Source organism: Onychomys torridus, chromosome 8, assembly GCF_903995425.1.
Source record: "Onychomys torridus chromosome 8, mOncTor1.1, whole genome shotgun sequence".
Lineage (NCBI taxonomy): Eukaryota > Metazoa > Chordata > Mammalia > Rodentia > Cricetidae > Onychomys > Onychomys torridus.
The window spans coordinates 63,851,750-63,874,840 of NC_050450.1; the positions used below are offsets into that span (position 1 = coordinate 63,851,750).

A 23,091-nucleotide genomic window follows, 5' to 3' on the forward strand; every position below is an offset into this window, starting at 1 on the left:
GGCTCCAAAGACCCTGCTCTGTGTCCCCGGGGGTGGGAGCACACAAGTGATTCTCTCATGGGAGATGGATTGGGCCTCAGGGTCTAGGTGATCAGAGACCACCCTTTCCTTGTTCTATCAGAGAGAATTCGAAGAAGCCCATATAGGCGTCATCTTAATTAAATCCCAGATTTGGTCCCCTGGGACTTTGAATGAATTGGGGGGGGTTGATGCACTGAGGCTTTCAATGCAAGCTGGGGCTAGAGGTCAGTATGGAGGAGGCCTAGGGAGTGGAGAATCTTTGCTCTTCATAGTCTCTTCATTAATCTTTCCTTCTTTTTTCCATGTCCTTGCCTCGGAGCAGTTATTACAGTAAGTATTTCTGGCAGGGGGTGGGGGTGGGAGGGTTGGAGTTGTAGATGATATGTAAGAAAAGGAGAAATAAAGGTATACCTGCACTAGATATTCCGGCTGTTCTCTCGTTCCCCTCCGGTGATGTTGGGGGTGTTGAGGCTCAAGCGTTTCAGTCCTAATGAGGATCTTGCCAGTCAAAGCTTTAACTGCATTGACTCACGGTGGCTTTGCTGGGTAAGACCTGACTCTGGGTCTCTGAGGTACAGAATGAATCGAGGTTCTTCCTTGTTCCCTCAGATGTCTCTCAGTTCAGCCAGCCTGAATGTGACATTCCTGTCCCATTTGGGCATCTGCTGGCTCCAGTGAGCACTGACTATTGGCAACATTGTGACATCACCAAGCTTGCTCTTCCAGAACCAGCCCCTTATCCCCCAAGCTCTCACTGCTCAGTGGAAATGCTTGTCCCTGCTGCACAACTAATCCCTGCCAGGGAACAATGGGCTCTTTTCCTCCTTCATGGAGCTCCTTTGACTTAATGTTTTTAAACAGGTGTTACAGTTTTTAAAGGCACCAAGGGAGGGGACAGAATCAGTGTAGAGGGCTGGCTCACCAGAGGGCTTGATGCAGAGAAAGGGGCCAGCATGAAGACTTTGTGGGCTACTGGGTACATTTGCATTCTGTGGATGAAGTAGTATGGAAGACTGGTTAAACACTGAATTCTAAACGCAGACAAGGAGGAGCTTTTGGCCTCTGCACTATAGCTGTGTGGCCTTGGCCAAGTCACCCAAGATTTTGAACTTAATTTTTTTCCTCTGTAAACTTGGGGTGATCATATGTGTGAGGCAGACCTAGTTCTGGGACCGCCCAGGTGAGGTGGCCAGCTGCAGTCTCATATTCCAGTTATGGGAGGTGGTGACCCTCCAGCTCTGACCTTGTTGCTCACTAAGGTATTTGTTCCCTCTTCCAGAATGAGTACATGAAAGAAGACTTTCTGATTAAAATTGAAACCTGGCACAAGCCGGATCTTGGCACCCAGGAGAATGTAAGTATCACCTCTCGAGCCCCAGGGCTCCAGGCCATTGGCAGATCTCTCCGCCCTGTAACCCTCTGCCTCCTGCCTCAGGGTCCTCTCTTCTGCCTGCCTAGGAAGGCTTCTACAGACTGTCTTACAGTGTGGTTTCCTGTCCTTGATTTGCAAAATGTCATCTCTAAGATTCTTTGCTAGACTTTCCTGTAGAGCTGGGATTGGTCTAAAATGCAGTTTCCGGGCTTGGGGGTTTAGCTCAGTGGTAGAGCGCTTGTCTAGCAAGCACAAGGCCCTGGGTTCAGTCCTCAGCCCCTAAAAATAAATAAATAGATAGATAAAATAAAATGAAGTTTCCAGGACCCAGGAATGATGTCTTTAAAACATCATAATTACGCCAGCACTTTAATCCCAGCACTCAGGAGGCAGAGGCAAGCCTGCTCTACAAAGCAAGTTCCAGGGCTGTTACAGAGAAATCCTGTCTCGAAAAGCCAAATAAATAAATAAATTATAATTTCAGTACTTCTCTAAATTTAAAGTATATTCCTGCTCCCTTTAACTCACAATCCTACACCTAGCCATGTGTGAGACTATTTTTTCACATGTGAAATAACGTATAAAAGGAGAGTCAGCACAAATCCAAAATAATGAAAGATCCTATCAGAGGGACACAAATAAATTTTGCAGCTAAACAGTGACATACTGTGCAACCATTAGAAAACTGAGGGAGCCGGGCGGTGGTAGCGCATGCCTTTAATCCCAGCACTCGAGAGGCAGAGCCAGGCGGATCTATGTGAGTTCGAGGCCAGCCTGGTCTACAGAGTGAGTTCCAAGAAAGCCAGGGCTACACAGAGAAACCCTAGCCAGACATGATGGCACACGCCTTTAATTCCAGCACACAGGAAGCAGAGGCAGGCAGATCTCTGAATTTGAGGCCCCAGCTTGGTCCTCAGAGAGAGTTCTAGGACAGTCAGGGCTACATGGTTCTGGTTTCATGTCTCAAAAGCAAACAAACAAACCCATTTCTCCACTGACTGAGGAGCTATTGGCATTTGGTTGCTACTGAGAAAGTGAGAACATGTTAGTCGGGGTTCTCTAGAAGACAGGACTGCCAGAGTCGAGAGAGAGGAGAAAAAGGGGAGGGAGTCTGCTGGACTGGCTTACAGGCCCTGGTCCAGCCAGTCCAGCAGTGGCTGTCTACCAAATGAAGATGTAAGCATCCGGGAGTTGTCAGTCCACCAGGCTGGACGTCTCAGCTGGTCCTCAGTATCCCTCGGAATCCTGAAGAAGTGGGCTCTAATGCCGGTGAAGGACTAGACTTTCACTCTGAGCCATCCCGCCTGCCCTCATTTGTGTTTTATATATATATATACTTTATATACACAGCTTGAAGGTATTTTACGTGACACTTTAGCCTGTGTACATTTAACTGTAACTCACCATATGAGATCAGGTGTGAAATTATCTATTTGTGGCATCATGGCAGCTCACTATTTAGATTTGGGACCGTTTTGGATGTTCAGATTGTAGATGTTTAACCCTTGAGTAATTCTTTACTAGTAGGAGTATCCCACCAATGGCCTGGGAAGATGTGTTTCGAGCTGTCGTGGTTTCTGGTAAGGATGCTTATCTCTAACAGAACTGCACGTGCGTAACAAGTGGTCTCCCATTTTCTTGCAGGTGCATAAACTGGAGCCTGAGACATGGAAACATGTGGAAGCTATATACATAGACATTGCTGATCGAAGCCAAGTACTTAGCAAGGTAGGGGCTCTTTAAAAGACTTAGGGTTGCGGAAGTGACATATAAATGTTAAAGGACCAGGGAACTTTACCCAGCTTGGCTCAGAGAAAGAAGCTCTCTCTGGTGTGCATCATTTGTTTTATTGTTGTTGTTTTTATGGTACTACAAGCCCAGGGCTTCCCACATACTAGACAAGTACTCTGCCACTGAACTACATGCCCAGCATTCTTTTATTATTGTTTGTTTTCTGAGACAGGCTCTCACTCTGTTGTCTATTTATTTGTTTGTTCTGTTAGGTTTAGTTTGTCAAGACAGGGTTTCTCTGTGTAGCTCTGGCTGTCCTGGAACTCAGAGATCCACCCGCCTCTGCCTCCTGAGTGCTGGGATTAAAGGCATGTACCACTGGACTGCCCAGGTAACACTGACTTTCTAAAAGTCAATGTTGAGAGTTCTCCGGGCCATTGGGCTGGAGAGATGACTCAGGGCTTAAGAGGACTTATTGCTCCTGCAATGGTACTGCCATGGGTACTGCCATGGTACACATACATGCCTGTAGGTAAACTCTCATACACACACACACACACACACACACACACACACACACACACACACTCACACACACACACTCTCTCTCTCTCTCTCTCTCTCTCACACACACACACACACACACACTTAAAGTTTCTTGGGCCAGCAAGATGGCTCAGTGATTAAAGACACTTGCCACCAAGCCTGACAGCCTGAGTTTGATCCTGCTAGCCATGTGGTAGAAAAAAAGGACTCCTTCGAGCTGTCTCCTGACCTGCACGTGCACACATTCATGTACACGCATGCATGCATACACACCCATGATGGGGGGATCAGAAGACAACCTGATGGAATCAGTCCTTTCCTTCCACCTTTGTGTGGATTCGGATTCAGGTCACCAGGCTTGTGTGGCAAGTACTTTTACATGTTGGATCTTGTTTTTATTTATTATTATTGTATCTGTATATTATACACATGTGAGGTCAGATTATAGCTCTTGGAGTTTGTTCTCTTCCCCTGTGGGTTCTGGGGATCAGACTCAGGTCATCAGGTTTGCTTGGCAAGAGCTTCTATCCACTGAGCCATCTCTCCAGCCTTGACTGAGATGTTTTTATTGGGGCAGTTCCAAAAAGATGCATATCCAGGGTGGTGGCACATGCCTAGAATCACATTATTCAGAGGTCTGGAGCAAGATGATTAGGTGTTCCAGGGCAGCTTGGGCATATAGTGAGATTTTCAAAAAACAAAACAATCCTTTTTACTGAAATACAATATACATAGCAAAGTAAATACATCATAAATATATGGCCAGGTGAGTTTTCTCAAACTGTATATGTGAATGTATTTCACAAATATTAGAGTAGTAAGAACTATGTAATTTGAGTAACTTCTTATCTCTAATGTGGGTGTGGAGGGAATAGTAAAAAACAATAAACCTGGTTAGATGTGGTGTGGCGCACGCCTTTTTATCCCAGCACTTGGGAAGCAAGAGAGGCAGGTGGATCTCTGTGAGTTTGGGGCCAGCCTGGTCTATAGAGCTAGTCCTAGGACAACCAAGACTACACAAAGAAACCCTGGCTTGAAAACAAAAGAAGACAAACCCCACAAAATAATAATAATAATAATGATGATGATGATGTGCAAGGGGCTAGAAAGATGGCTTAGTGGTAAGAGCACATACTGCTCCTGCAGAGGACAAGAACTGGCGTCCCAGCATGTACATTGGACGGCACATACCCACATGCAGACACACACACACACACACACACACACACACACACATACACACACACTATTTTTAAGATAGTAAAATCTTTAAAAAATGGTAATATAGCCAGATGTGGTAGTATAAACCTTTGATCTTGGCATTTGGGAAGTAGAGGTAGAAGGATCAGGAGTGTAAGACCAGCCTTGGTTACATATTAAGCTCAAAACCAGCCTGGATTATTCAAAACACTGTCTCAACTGTGCTCCATCCCAAATAAATAAGTAAAAAGTGATAATTTTCCTAGTGTGTGATTTATGGTCTTTACTTATGTTGAGTAGATGCTAATGAACCCACATTAGACAGTAGAGTAGGACAACAGAAAATAAAGCCTTGTGTGCTGAACATAAAGGATGGCTTGTACCGTAACTGAGGGAAGGGCAGAGGCTGCTCCATGGGCACAGGTTGCAGTTAGGAGCAAGCTCTGCTTAGCTGCTGTACAGTAGAATGACTTGAGGGATGATAATGGACTTTGAATATTAAGAAATGAGTAGATACATTTAACCTGAAATACACATCCCAGAATGTATACATGTATCAAATATTACATGGTACTGTAAAGATGGGTACTTTTTAAAAATGTTTTTAACGCATCAACTAAATTTTCCAGGCAGTGGTGGTGCACACCTTTAATCCCAGCCCTCGGGAGGCAGAGGCAGGTGGATCTCTGAGTTTGAGGCCAGCCTGGGCTACAGAGCTAGTTCCAGGACAGCCAGAGCTGTCTTAAAAAAGCAATACAAACAAATAAACAAAAAATCCAAACTAGAAAGATGAATGGATAGATGAACAGATATCATTAAATGAAGCCTGCCTAGTAATACACAAGAGGGTACATTCTAAACATTGAGCACTTCCAGTAAGTATTTTTATTTTTAAATTTGTTTTTACTCGTTTACTTACTAATTATTTACACGTTGTCTGTGTGTACTCAATATTGGCATCTTATCTACCCCGGCAGGCGTGTGGGAGTCAGAGGGCAGCTTGTGGAGGCAGTTCCCTCCTCTGCCTGAGCGACCCCAGGGTTCGACTCAGTCTGTTAGGCATGGCTACCAGCAGACGGCTTTACCTGCCACTCCATCTTACCACTGCTTTTAAAACTTGGATTTTATGAAGCAGAGTTAGAGTCATTACAAAAGATTTGAATGTAGATTTTCACTACAGGGACTAAGAAAATCAAGTAATACCTGCCTGAGTAAAGATCTGTGGCCTTCTCAAAGGAGTGTCCACATCAGTATTGATGTTATTAAAACAAACCAGGAGATTAAACTAGGAAGTTTTAAGAATGATGGTTAGTTGTTCTCAGCTCTGGCTGTGTTTTACAATCATCTGAAGATATTTATTTATTTACTTACTTGTTTTGAAACATTATCTCATGTAGCCCTGGTGTGCCTTGAATTCTCTATATAGCCAAGGATGGCCTTGAACTCCTGTCCCTCCTGCCCACACAAGCTAGGTGCTGGATTACAGACATTTGCCACTGTGTTCAGCTTCCTGAAGTGTGTGAGAAGAAAAATCACCAGGTATGGTGGCTCATGCTGCTAATCCTAGTACTTAGAAGCCTGAGGCAGGAAGATTGTCACAAGTTCAAGATCATCTTGGGCTACAATATAAAAGAAAAACTTGGGTTGTGAAGATGGCTCAGCAGGGAGATTCGCTGAGCCTGAGGACCTGAGTTTGGTCTCTGGGACCCACATAGTAAGAGGAAGAACCATCTCTTGAAAGCCATCCTCTGCCCTCCTCCACATGTGTACATGCAGACACACACACATACATATACACACTCACAAATAAGTAAGTGTAAAAAAATTTAAGGACTGCTGAAATGTTTCAGCCGTTAAGAGCACTAACTGCTCTTCCAGAGGACCATGGTTCAATTCCCAGCACCCACATGGCAGCTCACAACTGTCTGTAACTCCAGTTCCAGGGGACAAGACACCCATGGCAAAACACCAATGCACGTAAAATAAAGGTAAATAAATTTAAAAAAAGAATTTAAGGAGTAAAAGGATAGAGGTATGGCTCAGTGATTCAGTGTACTTGTTGCTCTTGCAGAGGACCTGTAATTCCAGCTAAAGGATCAAACACCCTCTGGCCTCAAAAATTTTTTTTTTTGGCTGGGCAATGGTGGCATACACCTGTAATCCCAGCACTTGGGAGGCAGAGGCAGGTGGATCCCTGTGAATTCAAGGCCAGTCTGGTCTACAAAGCAAGTTCTAGGACAGGCACCAAAACTATACAGAGAAACTCTGTCTTGAACCACCCCCCCCCCATTTTTTTTTTTCCCTGAGGCAGGGTTTCTTTGTATAACAGCCCTAGTTGTTCTGGAACTCGCTTTGTAGACTGGACTGACCTGGAACTCACAGAGATCCACCTGCCTCTGTCTCCTGAGTACTGGGATCAAAGGCATGTGTTACCACCACCCAGCTGATAAAATAAATTTTAAACAGAAAAATTCATGTTGTCCTCAACTGAAGATATTCTAAATCTCTGGGTTTAGGTAGTATGGCCCAGAAACATGTATTTTGAAAGTCTTCCCTAGTAATTTGCATGCTCACCAAGTTGAAAAGTCTCTGTCTTTAACACTTCGATACTCATAAAATCGCAAACAAACCCTGGCAGAGAAAAATCACACAGACTTCTACTTTGGGGCGATTGTATACAGTTTGTCTTTGTTAGGGTCACTATTGCTGTGATGATGAAACACTATGACCAAAGCAACCTGGGGAGAAAAGGGTTTATTTGGCTAATGCTTCCACATCTCTCTTCATTGAAGGAAGTCAGGACAGGAACTCAAAAAGACAGGATCGAGGAAGTGGGAGCTGATGCAGAGGCCGTGGAGGGTGCTGCTTACTGGCTTGCTCCTTATGGCTTGCTTTCTTAAAGAACCCAGGCCTACCCGCCTGGGGATGGCACCACTCACAATGGGGTGGACCCTCTCCCATCAATCACTAATTTAAAATATTCCCTACAGCCTTGCCTACAGACCAATCTTATGAATGCATTTTCTTTTTTCTTTCTTTCTTCTCTTTGTTTTTTGATACAGGGTTTCTCTGTGTAGTCCTGGCTATCCTGGAACTCACTCTGTAGACCAGGCTGGCCTCAAACTCACAGAGATTTGCCTGCTTCTGCCTCCCGAGTGCTGGGACTAAAGGCGAGCAGTGCGACCACCAGGCTGGAGGCATTTTCTTAGTTGAGGTCTCCTTCTTTCAGATGACTTTAGCTTGTGTCAAGGTGACATAAAACTATCCACAACACAGTTTTATATCTTGCCTATAACATTTTCCCCTACTGAAAGTACACCCAGTAACTTCAAGAACTGCTGTAGCTGGGCATGGTAGCAGAGGCAGGTGGATGACTGTGTGTTTGAAGTCAGCTTGATTTAATTAGTTGGTGCAGGCTAGCCAGGGCTCCCTAGAGAGACCCTGTGCCAAAGCAAACAAACCAAAAAGAAGCGGTGTGCGATGCTCTCGGAGGATCAGTTTGCTCTTTCCTCATCCTCCCTCCCTCCCTGTCTCTCCCCATTTCCACTGTTCTCAGGACTACAAGGCCGAAGAAGACCCAGCAAAATTTAAATCTGTCAAAACAGGACGGGGACCTCTGGGCCCAAATTGGAAGGTACAGTTTGCACCCTTACCTCTAGGGGGCCGAGCATGCTGTGGGTGGGCCTCTCCTCATGATGGAGGGTGTGAGGGGTTCGGACAGCCTGGGGTCTTTCTCTCTAGTTACCAGCCTGCCTCTGGGTATCTTTCCAATGCAGCAAGAACTCGTAAATCAGAAAGACTGCCCATATATGTGTGCATACAAACTGGTTACCGTCAAGTTCAAGTGGTGGGGCTTGCAGAACAAAGTGGAAAACTTTATACATAAGGTAAGTTTTCAGGATGGGGCATTTCCATGTGTCTGTGTCTGCGTGTTGGGGAGAGCAGTTTGGCTCAGGAGCTGTGACCTGTTCCTTCAGTTGCTAGCACTGGAATCTTGGGTCCCTTCCTTTCCCTTGAGCATACTGTCCTGCAGTTTCAAGCTGTCCACCTACAGGGAAAGAAACTGAGGTGAGAGAAGGAAACAGGAAAGGATTTGTTGTGGTTGAACTACAAATAAAACTTTACTTTTTTTTTTTTTTTTTTTTTTTAAGCCAAAAGGCAAGAGGTACTGTGAGCCAAGAGGCACAGTGTCCTGAATTACAGAACTGACCAGACCTGAGCCTTTTATTCTCATGTGTTAGAATTACAGTCTGAACCACACTTCATAGCTGCTGGCTAGTCCTAACCCGGCCTTAGGCACCAGAGACAGTGGGAATTGCGGCAGTTGTTAGGGACCTTGGCTTGGCCAGATCCCATGAGCTGCCTGTCTTGGCAGTATTTGAGACAAGGGGCCTAACTGAGATGCACAGCCATCCTTACTGTAACACTTACCTGCCAGAAACAGGAGGGCAAAGGTCACTGACCTGGGTCTGATCCAGGTGGGCCACCAGCCATCACTCTACCCTGTCCCTGTTAAACTGTGGGTGTTGATAGACACCCTGGGTGAGAGGGTTGTAGCGGAGCTCTCCCCTTCCGGGTTCTGACTGCCCCCTCTTTCTATAGCAAGAGAAGCGTCTGTTTACAAACTTTCACAGGCAGCTCTTCTGCTGGCTCGATAAATGGGTTGATCTGACTATGGATGACATTCGGAGGATGGAGGAAGAGACAAAGCGACAGCTGGATGAGGTGAGTGGGATGCCGGGGGACTCCTGAGTGGGACTGTGAAGGAGACTGGTGTTTGGACACGCCTAAGGGCACCATCACCTTGTTGTTCGAAGGACAAGTCCAACTCTCTTGTGGATAAAGTTACTGTGAGGCAATATGGGAACTATAAGGAGAACAGCCTGTGCTCGGAAATACAGTGTGGCTGAGGTCTTGGCATAGCCACAGAGACAAATATGGTAGTCTGTACCTGATGCCAGTGAGTAATATAGCCTCTGCAGTGTTTCTTCAGTGTGGAGGATGGTGCTAGGCTGTGGAACTTGAGGTGACCCTGGGTCAGGCAGGCTAGGCTGGTCTGCCAATACCACCCCACCTCCTGCTACCTAGAGGGTTTAGCCACAGCACATGCAGAAGCCAACTGTTCTATGTGGTTGTGAGCTCTTTTTGCAGGTTGGAGCATTTTTTTGTTTTTTACTTTTGTTTAGATGTTTTGTTTTTGAGTTTGGCATGGATCCCAGGAGGAGAGCAGTCTGCTCTCTGGGAGCCTGAAGACCGGCACTCTTGCCTCATTTAAGGAAGCTTCCCCGAGAGAGCCCCTTGGAGATGCTCAGTAAAAACCACCAGGCGCCGTGTTTTGTATTTGTACATGTGCTGTTTTGCGGTGTGAGAAGGCATCATCAGCTAAAGCAGGGGACACTCTGAGACCTAAGCACTGCTGTGCTGGGACCTGCAGGTGATGGTATAAAAGCCCAGTGCTGTCTGACTTGGGGCCACTGTCAGCTGTAGTCCCTCTGCTCTTTGATTGGCTGCTGGTCCAGTGAGGACGTGATTTCTGGCAGCAGCCTCACCCACTCTCTTGCCAGGCCTCAGCTGAGGGCCTGGTTCAGGTGCCTTGGTGCGTGGGACACAGATGTTCAGTACCTCATGGTGCAGGTCTAGGGTTGAACCTGGGCCCAGAAGCCCGCCTTTCTAGAGCCTCCCAGGTTGCTGTTTTTACCTTCTGGGATGACATTCTTCCTGGGCTGACTCACTGGTAAGTGTGTGCAAGTTGGTTCCTGCTCTGGTTATTCGTTCAATCACATGTAACAGGCAGGTGGCAGGATCTGGGGCACAGTTCCTGGTTCTTAGGTAAGGGTCCTCAGGAAGTTATAGACCAAAGTGACTTTGCTGATTCTCCCTGCATGAGAAAGAGGCTTAAATCTTTTGGTCACTCTGGTCATGACCTCCCCCCCCCCCCCCACACACACATACCCCCAAAAAAGTTAGCAAATGGAGCAGCAGGAAGATTTTAGGTGGGGTTTGGCAGGGAATGTTCTAGCCCCTCCCCCTACCTGGCAATGGCCAAGATAAAGTAATTGGGTTTCATGGAGCATTTACTATTCTTTGCCTGTTCTTTGACTGTTGGCATGGGTGAGGTTTGGAGTTTCATCCACAGCACCAATAACAAAATAAATAAATTAAAAGAGCTGTGCTCTAATCCTTGGCAGAAAGAAGTCTTCCAATGATCTTAGGGTGTGCCTTCCTCTCATCTCAAACTTGGTAGTTCTCAGAGTTGGGGCTTTTGACCTGTGCCCGCTCCTCCTGAAATGAATGGCCCTCCATTCTCTGTGGAGGGCTGTGCTAGTAGCTGAGATGCTCGCTGCCCTCCAGAGGAAGTGTGAATGCAAGAGACCTCTCTGGAATTAGAATCTCCCCACCCCCCACAGGGTTTCTCTGTGTTGTTTTGGTGCCTGTCCAGGATCTCGCTCTGTAGCCCAGGCTGGCCTCGAATTCACAGAGATCTACCTGGCTCTGCCTCCTGAGTGCTGGGATTAAAGACATGTGTCACCTCCGCCTGGCTGGATTTAGAATTTTAAAACTAAGTTGTAATGAGAGAGAAAGAACCAAATCCATGTCATTGTGGATCATTTTAACCTCTAGCAGTTGAGTAGGCCTTCATGTGCTAATTCGAGCCCTGGCATGTTTTTCTCTCCTCTAAGATACGTTATTATGGCTTGGTGGTAAAGCATTTGTCAGCAGGCACAAGCTGAATTTGATTTCCAATACCATATACACAAAGCTTAAAAAAATACACAAGAGTGTATAGTTCAGGCAGGCCTCAAACTCCATCCCCACCTCACCCCACCCCCAAGACAAGGTTTCTCTGTGTAGTCCTGGCTGTCCTGGAGTTCACCCTGTAGACCAGGCTGGGCCCCGAACTCAGAGATCTACCTGCTTTTGCCTCCTGAGTGCTGGGATTAAAGGCGTGCACCACCATACTTCTGTATTTTTAAATCATTTGCTTATAGTCTTAACTTCTCAAGTTTATTTGTTTTTAATTTTTAAAAACTTTTTTTTCATATTTCATTTACTTACTTATGTAGTTACATACATGCTGTGAAACTTGTGGGGAGTCAGTTCTCTCCTTCCAGCGTGTGGCTTCTCAGGATCGAACTCAGGCTTCCAGGCTCAGTGGCTGATGCCTTTGTCTGCTGAAGCATCTTGTGGGTCCCGTTCATTTCTCAACTTTAGGTTTAAATCCACTTCTGCCGTGGGCGATTCTGCTCCGTTACCCAATCACATACTCCCCTTTTCCATTCTTCAGTATCATGAGTTTTGGCTGGCTCATTATCTGGTGTTTACAACTTTGTCACTGTCTTTCCCAAATGAACCTCATAGTCTTTTTTTTTTTTTTTTTTCTTTCCTTCCTCCCTTATTTATGTCTTTACTTTTTGAGGCAGGGTCTTACTATGAAGCTCAGGCTGGTCTGGAACTCTATGTAGACCAGACTGGCCTTGAGCTCACAGATTATTTATTTTTGAGACATGGTCTTACTCTGTAGCCAAGGCTGGCCTGAAACTCAGTACTTGAGGATAACCTTGAACTCCTGGTTTTCTGGCCTCTACCTCCCAAGCCCTAGGATGACAGGTATGAGCCATCATCCTTGGCATTCCTTTATTTGATTTTGTGTGTGAATATTTGTACATGTGTTATAGTACATGTGGAGGTCAGTGGACAACCTGGGTTTTGGTTCTCACTTTCCACCTCATTTGAGACAGGGTCTCATTTTTTCCCACTGCGTATTGCCAGCATGGTCCTTGAGTACCTTATCCCCCAGCTCCCTTTAATCTTGTGCCTACTGCATTTGGTTTTACATGGGTTCTGGGGATTTAAACTCTGGTACTCATGCTTACATGAGCCAGCTACCTTTTTCTCTATTCATTTTCTTCCTTTTTTACAATTATCATTTAAACATTGTTTCTTGAGGTTTCTTTTTGCTACCTAAATACTCTGTTTCTTTTGAGTTCTTTTGTTCACTCATGAGTTCTTGTTAGACTCTTCAGTTGGGGGCTTTCTTTGTACTTTCTAGTGAGGGGCTGTCTCAGGTCAGTAATGGGCTTCATTGTAGCACAGTCAGGTAGTTGCAGTGGAGATCCCAAGTCATTTGAGGAGGCTGCTCATTTTGCCCCTCTAGTGTCTTGCTTGGAAAGTAGGCAGCTAGGTATTGACAGCCAAATCTGAGCAAGGATTCTAGCAGGCTCATGTCATTCGTAGCTTTAACTTGCTGCCATGTTCTATATGAGGCCCATTCTGTCCTGACTGAGACCTCTCCATCCCCAGAGGGTAAAGTCTTCAGCTGTAGTAGAAAATGCAGTGCATGCTTGGCTTGGAGAGTAGCCAGTGTGAGTGCCAAGTCCTAAGGACTCTCTGTGTGACCCCCACTGATATTCCAGTCTGCGGAGTAACCTGCAGCTTCCAGTTGCAGAGCCTCTGGGAAGTTTGTGGCACTAGCTGGTCAGCTCCTCCTTGGCTCTGGGTCCTCCTGGATACTTAAAGAGTCAGTTTTCCATCAGGTGGAAAGGCCCATGCCTTTAATCCCAGTGCCTGGGAGCAAGGCAGGTGGATCTCTGTGCAGGAGGTATTCAGTCTATCATGTCATACTTAATTACAAATTTTTAGTAAGAACTATGTGGTGACACACACCTTTAATCCCAGCACTCAGAAGCAGAGGCAGGCAGATCTTGGAGTTCAAGGCCAGCATGATCTGCAGAGTGAGTTCCAGGACAGCCAGGGCTACACATAGAAACACTGTTTCAAAAAACCAAAAGCAAAAAATAAAGAATTATGGCTTTTTTTGTTAGTATTTTAGGTTAACAAAGTAGTGGTTTTTCATCATGGCATTCTCATACTTACATGGTTGTTTGTTTTATCCTTTTGAGAAAAGATCTCACTGTGTAGTCATGACTGGCCTGGAACTCATCCTATAGACCAGAACATCCTATAGAACTCACAACTCAAAAATACCTGCCTGCCTCTGCTTCCTGAGTTCTAGGATTAAAGGTGGGTTCCACCAAGCTCAGTTAGGTGGATTACTTATTGTATTGTATTTTATTGTTGGCCTGCATATATGTATGTACACCACATGTCCACCTGGTGTCTCAGACCAGGTGAGGTTATCAGATCCCCTGTGAACTGCCATGTGGGTGCTAGGGAATCAAACCCAGGTCCTGTACAAGAGCAAATGCCCTTACCTCTGAACTGTCTTTCCAGCCTGCATTATTTTTTCTTGTTCATACCCCTGTTTCATGTCAGGTATCTTTAAACCAATGCATAATATTCTTTTTTTAAAATATATTTTTATTTTATTTTTATGTGCATTTGTGTTTTTGCCATGGGTGTCGGGGTCCCCTGAAACTGGAGATACAGACAGGTGGTGCCATGTGGGTGCTGGGAATTGAACTTGGGTCCTCTGGAATAAGAGTCAGCGCTCTTAACCTCTAAGCCATCTCTCCAGCCCCCGCATATATTCTTAATACAGGTAGTTTTTTAGGAGCTTTTGTTGTTGCATACCCCCTTAAATTACATTTATTTATTTTATACGTGTATGTATATATGTGTAGAACAACATTTAGGAGTCGTTTCTGTCCTTCTAGCATGTGTGGCTAGCTTTTGGAGGTCACGTCACCACTGTTAGAAATCTAGTCCTTTTGCAGGTGGCACCATCATCCCCATGTGAGAATAAGATTTAAGAAAAAAGGTATTAAGAGATTAGTTTAGGGATTGGTTTTGTTGTTGTTTGTTTCTCTCTAAAAAGAAAAATACCAGGAAATACTGTTTGTAAAAAAGCTGTTTCTCTTTCCTTCATTCCCTCCCTTCCTCCCTCCCTCTCCACCTTGATCCCTTCCCCCTCTCTTTCTTCTGCCTCTTCTACTTCCTTGCCTTCTCTTATGAGGCTCAAAATGACAAAAGTAGAAGCATACTTTGAAAAGTCATTTGGTCCAATTGCATGTCTAACACATGGGTCCTGATGCAGCTTCCCCACCAGTCTGTGCTTGCTTGATGACCTCTGTGGTGCTCACTACCTCCTGAGTACTACATCTGCTCTTATCAATAGATGCTAATAGTTAATGAGCTCTTACTATATTACTGACATGTGACAACCTAAGTTATGTCACCAAATCCCCCTGGCAACATGAACCCAGCAGTACAGGTGGTAGTTAGATTTGTAGTCAAAGACAGGTGAGACTGGGGAGTTCAGGATGCATTGAGACTGGTAACTCATTTCAAACATTGTAAGAAGTTGTTTTCTATTTATTGGACTCTAAAACATTTAGGTTCATAGCATGATTAAGATTTTATAGTAGCCAGGCATAGAGGTACATGGTCTTAATCCCAGTACTAGGGAGGCAGAGGCAAGTGGACCTGTGAGTTTAAGGCAGGCCTGGTCTACATAGAGAGTTCCAAGACAGCCAGGGCTATGTAGAGAAACCTGTCTCAAAAAAAAAAACAACAAAACAAAACAAAAAAAACCCAAAAAAACAAAAACAAAACAAAAAAACAAACCCAAAAGGATTCTGTTGTATTTTCTTTCCTATTATGGGTCTTCTCCACTTGTCCCATAATTTTCCTTGTCCCTCTACAACCCATCCCTTCTGAAGTTGGCTCCGTGTGGTAAGCTGAAAGGCTGCATGACACCTTGCTCATGTGTCTTACCTGGGAGGCTTCGTAGCTGTCTCCTTGTATGTGGGCTCAGACGACGTGCCTGACCCTTTCTGGTTGCTTGCCTCCGAGTGTGGAGGACTTGCTGGCTGCTAGCTCCCTATTAGTTTTAGTTTAGGTTTTGACCTCTGGACATTGCCCAGAGATCGCACAAATCTCTTCTGTATTGAAGTATCTAGCAGACCCCACATCTGGAGTTTAAAGCTTTGAGTTATGGTCGGTTTGTGTTTGAGGCTTAGGCTGATAAGGAAAAGCCACTCTGTACCTAACTCAGCAGCTAGACAAAGAGAATGTACGACTCTGACATTGGGCCTGTGAGATGGCTCCATAAGGAAAGGCACCTAAGTTCTATCCCTGGGACCCTACCTACATGATGGAAGGAGAGAACTGACTCCCACCAAATGTCATCTGGCCTCACTTTGAACAATTGCACGCACGCACGTAGTATATATTTTTTAAAAGATTCCCATAGCTTCTGCAGAGGCAAGCTCTTACCTTCATTTCCACTAACAGAGATGTACCCAGAGCAGGCCATCTGGAATGCCAGCCAATATATTAAAACACAGTAGTAGCTTTGTTGTTAAATACAATTTAATTTCTCAGGACTATTGTGATATTTAAGTGTCAAATAAACAAAACTCAAACCAAAGACAGGCATGGTGGCACATGCCTGTTGTCCTGGCAGTGGAGGAGGCGAAAGCTGAAGGGTCAGAAGTTAAAGGTCATTCTTAGTTTAAGGTCAACCTGGGGTACATGAGACCCTGCTTCAGAAAACAAATAATAATAATAAAACTGAGTTGGGAGACAGGGTTGTGAAAATCATCGAAGTCATCTGAGCTCCCTCATCCCCCAGCAGGCTCTCTGGGCCTCATATTCCCTGTGATACTGGGATTAAAGACATACACCATCATTGGTTTTACATAGAGAGTAATAGATCCACAGTGACCCTCAAAAACCAAAACAAAACAAAACAAAAAATAAATACACTGGGCAGAGACAGGTGGGTCTTTGTGAATTTGAGGTCAGCCTAGTCTACAAAGCGAGTTCCAGGTAGCCAGGGCTGTTACACAGAAAAACAATGTCTCGGAAAATAAATAAATAAAACAAGACAAAAGCCTATCATATAGGCTTCAAGGAACAGGAAATAAGCATTCTTAGGACATTTTACTCTGAGCCTAAAACAATGAGAACAGTGAATTATTTCAGTAGCGCCCCTTGTCCCTTGACAGGAAGGGAAGTGGCAACATTCTTTGATAGGAAGTTGCATCTTTTTAAAAAAACAGTTTGTTTAGATTGATTTATGTGTATGAGAGTTTGGCCTGCACGGAGTATGTATGTGCACCACAAGTGCACATGGTGCCTATTGAAGCCAAAAGAGGAATTCAGCTCCCCTGGGACTGGAGTTACAGACAGTTACAAGCTGCCATGTGGTGCTGGGAGTCAAACCCAGGTCCTCTGCCAGGAGCAGCCAGTGCTCTTGACTGCTAAGTCAACTCTCCAGCACCAGGAAGCTCCCTCTTTTTTTTTTTTTTGAAGCTCCATCTTAATAGAAACAGAGAGGTGGGTGACATGAGGTCAGTCCCTGGAATGCAAATAAAAATGGAAGGAGAAACCGGCTCCTGAAAGTTGTTCTTTATTTACCTCCACACGTGTCCCATAGCATGCACGTGCCCCACTCCCCACCTCACAACCCACAAAATAATTTTAATTTTAAAACATAATAGGCTTTGGGGGCTAATTCCTCAGTTCTCTAGCCCACTCCCACTCTTGAGAGTGCTTTTCCTTTCTTAATAAGCAGTCTAGAGGCCAGAGAGATGGCTCAGTGGTTTAGGGCACTTGTCGCTATGGCAGAGGACCGAGGTTCAAGTCCCATCACCCACAAGGCAGTTCCAGACCCTCTGTAACAAGATCCAACACTGTCTTCTGGCCTCTGGACACCAGGTACACACATGGGGTACATACATACAAGCAAGCAGGATACTCATGCACATAAACTAAAAATAAGCAGTCTATTTCTATTTGTACTTAACTTAAAAGGTATGATTTTCCTTCCATCTCCTCCTGGCATGCCAGGGTCTTCATGTAACCCATAGTATATTTTTCTCTTAAACTCCAATAAAATTGTCCTTGAGCTTCAAAAATAAAAATAAGGAAGAAATTAAAAAGTAAGTAAGTAAGTAAATAAATAAATAGAAACAGAGAAAATTGGTCCTGGCTTAGCATTAGTGAATCTTTTAAGTTGTGGTGAATGGTAGGACTGTGATAGAGCTATAAATGGGGTGCTCTAGGCTATTATTAATGCAGATTTCTACTTGTTTGTTTGTTTGTTTGTTTTTCAAGACTCAGTTTCCATAGACTATGCCGGCATTGAACTCACAGAGATCCACCTGCCTCTGCCTCCCAAGTGCTGGGATTAAAGCTGGCTTCTATTCTTATTTTTGCTTTGTGTGCACACTCACAAATGTTCTGTCCTATCTATTGGCAGGACTGAGAAGTCAGGGCACTTTTATGGTGGGGTTCCATCAGCAACAAAAGTTTCAATTTCTTTCTGCTTTTTCTGTTCTAGATGAGACAAAAGGACCCAGTGAAAGGAATGACAGCCGATGACTAATGCTACCACCCCTTCTGCACTGTATGTACTGAATGTCATTTCCACTGTGCATGTCATAAAATACAGCCCTCAGGGCCTCGGGAGCTCACTGTGGAATGAGAAAATGTACCTCATTCCTCATCCTTTACTCTAGTAATGGCGGTGACTGCATGTTAGAGACTGAACTCCTGGGTTTCCGTGGAAAGGAATTCTGACTCTTAGCTTTCAGGGGCATGTTTTGGGTTTTTTTTGTTGTTTTTGTTTTTTAAAGATTTATTTATTATGTATACAGAAGAGGGCACCAGATCTCATTACAGATGGCTGTGAGCCACCATGTGGGTGCTGGGAATTGAACTCAGGACCTCTAGAAGAGCAGTCAGTGCTCCCAACCTCTGAGCCATCTCTCCAGCCCTCAGGGGCATGTTTTATAAAGACCCATGCACATGGACGTGGCAGGGTGGAGACAGTGGTGTGGGTGCAGTAGGAGCACAGTTCAAGTAGCTCTGTCTTCAACAAAGGTCCTGGAAGTCTTTTTACCAGGTCATAGGGGTAGGATGGGGTGTCCTTGTTTTACCTGTCACTTTTCCTAAGGCCCATCCTTCTGTCAGATCCCAATGCTGGATCTTCTCCAGGGTGCCTGTATACTCCCGAGACTCATTCTGCAGCACAGAATGAAACATGGCTCTGCCCCCAGTCAGGCTGTGAGGAAATTAGTTCATCAAAGACTGAGTGTGCTCTAGCACCAAAAGCCTAAAAGAAACCTAGGGCCTTTCTGCTCTCCGGCTGTTCTATAGTTCTTTTCCTTCCATTGCTGAGGAGCAAACCCTGTGCCATGTGCATGCTAGGCAGGCACCATCCCCACCCAGACTAACCCATGTGCTTAAGCAGCTTTTGGGAGATGGAAGGTGGGGAGGATTCCAGTTCTGCAGTCACTACCAGGGCCTTCGTACCCTCTCTCCCCAGGGCCTCCACCAGTTGACATCCTTCCCCCTGAAATTCCTCCACTCACCATGATTTACTGTATGCTTTTGTTTCCCTTGTTGCTTCCTTAACAATTTCTATTTCTTTTCTAGTTTTGCAAGACAGTGGTCAACAGGAAGGCCCAGCAGCTCCACCCTCCTGAGTGGCAGGCCGTCTTTGGATGCAGCCTTTCTGTGTTCATTCTTGAGGCAACTTTCAATCCCTTATGTAGCTATTTCTAGATGCCCTTTAACATTGTGAACAAATAGACCGTCTGGTATTACAAAGCCTGTGTGTGCGGGAGCCTGATCCTCTAAGATACATGGCGTACGCTGCTGTATTTACAGCTCATCCCTCTCTCCATTGTGTCCTGACCCATTTCTGTGTGCCCTTCCCCTTTATTTCCAAGTGACATTTTTTAGTCTTAAATTAGCTGCCTTTTGTGATATGATTATTTAAGCTCACTTATTTCAGCCTTGGGATAAACTGAGCTCTTTTGCTTCCTGGGCAGATCTTTGGCAATGTTGAGTATTCACTTGGGGAGAGAGGAGGAGTTAAAAATACAGATACCTGGCCCCAGTTCCACTTCCACACAATAAGAATGTGGCTTCATAACCCTGACCTCTGCTCCTAGTAATCTCTCTTTCGAGGGCTCTAAGCACCAAGAAGGTACCCCATTCCCAGCCAGTCTAAGGAAATTTAGCAAATAATAAATAACCCCCCTCGTCATTGCATCTCTGGTTAATATTCTTAGAAATCTCAGCTTCTCAGCCCTCCTGTTGCCCACTCTATCTGAATCTCTTGCAGAGCCTACAAGAAATCCATCACTCCCTACCTGAGAATTGTCTAGTATGGCCTGTAGACTCCGGTCAGACCCGAGGAGCCCTGTATGTCCATGCTCCTCTTCCCTTTTGGGCTGGTGCTGGCACTCAGCAATAATCCTATCTGTGCTTTCTTAGGTCCCTGTCCTCTTTCAGGCTGGTAGGATGCAGGAGTCCTGGTCTTTTCATGTGCACAAAACAAGCATGAGAAAAGCTTTTTCCCTAGCAAAACACGTCCCTTCCTATTTCACTGGAGAGGAGTTTGCAGATCGAGAACTCAGGCACCCTGCTCCATGCTGAGTTCTGTGCTGGACAATCAAAAGCAATCAGTGACTGTAGCCTAGAACTCTTACCACAGTAGGTTGGTGAAGCCCAGGCTCTGGGGAGGAGAAGCTACTGAGCGCCTGCCTCCTAGTTTTTCTAGATCGGCAGAAACTGAGTATGCCTTCCTGGTGGGAGAGTGTGATATGGTTGTGTCACTGGACATTTCCCAAGCCTTGTTGAGTCAGTCAGCCCAGTGTGTAGTGATCCAAGCCCACGCTAGCCTGGGTATCCGTTAGAGACTGAGTCTCTGTTAGGGAGGAAGAAGGACGGAGTAATGGATCTTGTTTTTGTCAGTTTGTTTGCCTTACTCATTTCTAAGTGCAATAAGGGAGTGTCTCACAGGACTGCATCTGCGACATGTGGATTGGATGCTTCCCTGTGGTTGGTCCTCCTGGAGCTAGGGTGGACAGATTCGGGCCCCTCAGAATGGTTAGCTGTGACCTTCATTGAGGTCCTTTTGAGACCAGGCGATGTCCCTGTTACAGAAACCTCCTCTGTATTAGTCCCCTCACCTTGTGGAGTCTTTAGGAACATTCTTGGGACATCTGGGTTGGTGATTAGCATCTCAACTGCTAGTAGTATGGGAAAGTTAGAGAAGAGGCATCCCTTGTGGAAAAGAACATAAATGTTCTCCTACAAGCTCTGTATTACCTGTCAATCATATTTGTGCTTAAAGATTCTCCTTCTTCATGAACTAGGCTGTAGTCCAGATATGAGTTATCTTGAGAACTGCAACTCTGAGCAGGCAGTTGTGTGTATGAGCTCAGCAGATAATTGTCTCCTTCAGCACTTGGAGATCCACACATATCAGTCACATCAGCTCCAGTCCAGGCTTGCTCTTACCTGCCTTTGCTCTAGCTCCTCCTGCATCCCGACCTGTTGCTCACATTTGAAAGCATCCAAATGGTACCAACTAGGATTTGCTGAGATCAGCCTGGATTTTGGGCTCCTGCCCACACAAACAAACACAAAAGAGGGGTATCCCTGGTCTCTCCCAATCCATGGGTGGTGTTGCTGCTGGGCAAGTATTGGCTTTTAAGTATCCCCTTTCCATTTACCCCACCCCCCAAAACTGATTAGCACTTGGAGGGCTCAGGTCTGGTGATAATACCTGAGGGTGTCATGCCCCTTCAGACTGGCTGCTCCCATTAGACTTCCAGGGTCCTACAGCAAACTAAAAGCAGCAATTTTTGTCTCTGCACAAGGCCTGCTGGCCTCTGGCCTCCTTGTGGAGAGGCGTTGGGGAGGGACAGGACAGGGTCAGTGTTGTGGGCATGTGTATATCCTAAGTTCTCCTTTTCCAGTCCCTGCTGGGCCCTGACTTGACTTGGGGTGGTTCTTAGTGCTGCTTTTACAAACCACACTTTGTAGAACTGACTAGATTACCGTGTTGATTTCATGTGAGTTTGTGCCTTTTTGTCTCAATCTTCCAATACAGGTATATTGGGGAAAAAGCAGTCTAATAAAATCCTAGACAGAGCTTTTTGGAGTCCAGCTTATTAGTGATGTTCCTATGTCCATTTTTCACTTTAGCTATCCTTAAAGCTCCTCGTCATGTCTCCCCAATTTACCCAAATTGGACTATGAAAAGATACAATGGTCTCTCTGAAAATTAATTTTATGTAAATAAAGTATTCCATGTCCAAAAAAAATCATTACATTATGGATTCAGGCTGGGGGCATAGATCAGTGATAGTACCTAACAAGCATGAAGAAAAGTCAAAATACTCCCTTGTCAGTTCAGTTTACTTATGCAACATTGCATTTCTCAATTAGCCATTTCTGCTTTTTTTGTCTACTATGCAATACATTTACTTATTTATTTATTCAGGTTTTTCTATTCATTCATTCATTCATTCATTCATTCATTCAGGCTTATCAAGACAGGTTTTCTCTGTGTATCCCTGACTTTCCTGGATCTTGCTCTGTAGACCAGGCTGGCCTCAAATTCACAGAGATCTGCCTGCTTCTACCTCCCAAGTGCTGTGCTGGGATTAAAGGCGTCCACCACTACTGTCTGACTATTCTTCTTTTTTTTTTTTTTTTGGTTTGTTTGTTTTAAGTTGTGGGCAGTTTTATTAGTTTGGGGGGAAGAGCAACAGGGCAGGCAATCTGTAAATCTTGGCAACTGTTTGAAGACAAAGAAAACTACCTTCTGGGAGCAGCCACATGGTGAGGAGGTTGGGTAGCAAGAGTGAAAAAACCCAAAGCATCAGGAAAAGCATGCCTGGGCTTTGGAAAAGAAAAAAGTTACACTTTAGGGGCAGGAGAGATGGCTCTCAGTTGAGAGCATGTACTGCTCTTTCAGAGGATCTGAGTTTAGTTCCCGGCGCCTGCATTACAGTTTACAACTGCCTGTAACTCCAGCTCCAGGGGATCTGATGCCTCAACTCTCCACAGGTACCTGTGCTCCAGTCCACAAATCCTGCCCACCACATGCATAATTAAAATAAAGTGCTTGTTTAAATGCTGTCCATGGTGCTGCAGGGCTTTAATCCCAGCATTTGGGAGGCAGAGGCAGGTGGACCTCTTGTGTTTGAGATCAGCCTAGTCTAAAGATAATACTAGACCAGGTTTACTAATTTCACTCCAAGTAGGAATGGGCATCAGTAACAAGACTGCTGTTTTAGCTTTATTTTTCTTTAAGAGTAATGTGTGGGGCGGGAGAGATGGCTCAGAGGTTAAGAGCACTGACTGCTCTTCCAGAGGTCCTGAGTTCAATTCCCAGCAACCACATGGTGGCTCACAACCATCTGTAATGAGATTTGGTGCCCTCTTCTGGCCTGCAGTCAAACATGCTGTATACATAATAAATAAATTTTTAAAAACAAAACCAAAAAAAAAGA

At 45.0% G+C, this 23,091-nt stretch overlaps 1 protein-coding gene across 1 annotated transcript in view; it reads left to right on the forward strand.

Moving 5' to 3' along the window:
• The window catches only part of Pitpna (phosphatidylinositol transfer protein alpha), a 42,971-nt gene extending 21,246 nt beyond the window's left edge, over positions 1 to 21,725 (forward strand). Inside the window, exons 5-12 of the mRNA XM_036195887.1 lie at positions 344 to 351; positions 1,301 to 1,375; positions 3,038 to 3,121; positions 8,427 to 8,504; positions 8,647 to 8,757; positions 9,473 to 9,595; positions 18,117 to 18,182; positions 19,214 to 21,725. Coding sequence (XP_036051780.1) covers positions 344 to 351; positions 1,301 to 1,375; positions 3,038 to 3,121; positions 8,427 to 8,504; positions 8,647 to 8,757; positions 9,473 to 9,595; positions 18,117 to 18,161 — 524 coding nt within the window. The 3' untranslated portion in view covers positions 18,162 to 18,182; positions 19,214 to 21,725. The remainder of the gene's footprint in view (positions 1 to 343; positions 352 to 1,300; positions 1,376 to 3,037; positions 3,122 to 8,426; positions 8,505 to 8,646; positions 8,758 to 9,472; positions 9,596 to 18,116; positions 18,183 to 19,213) is intronic.
• Positions 21,726 to 23,091: the final 1,366 nt, after the last annotated feature.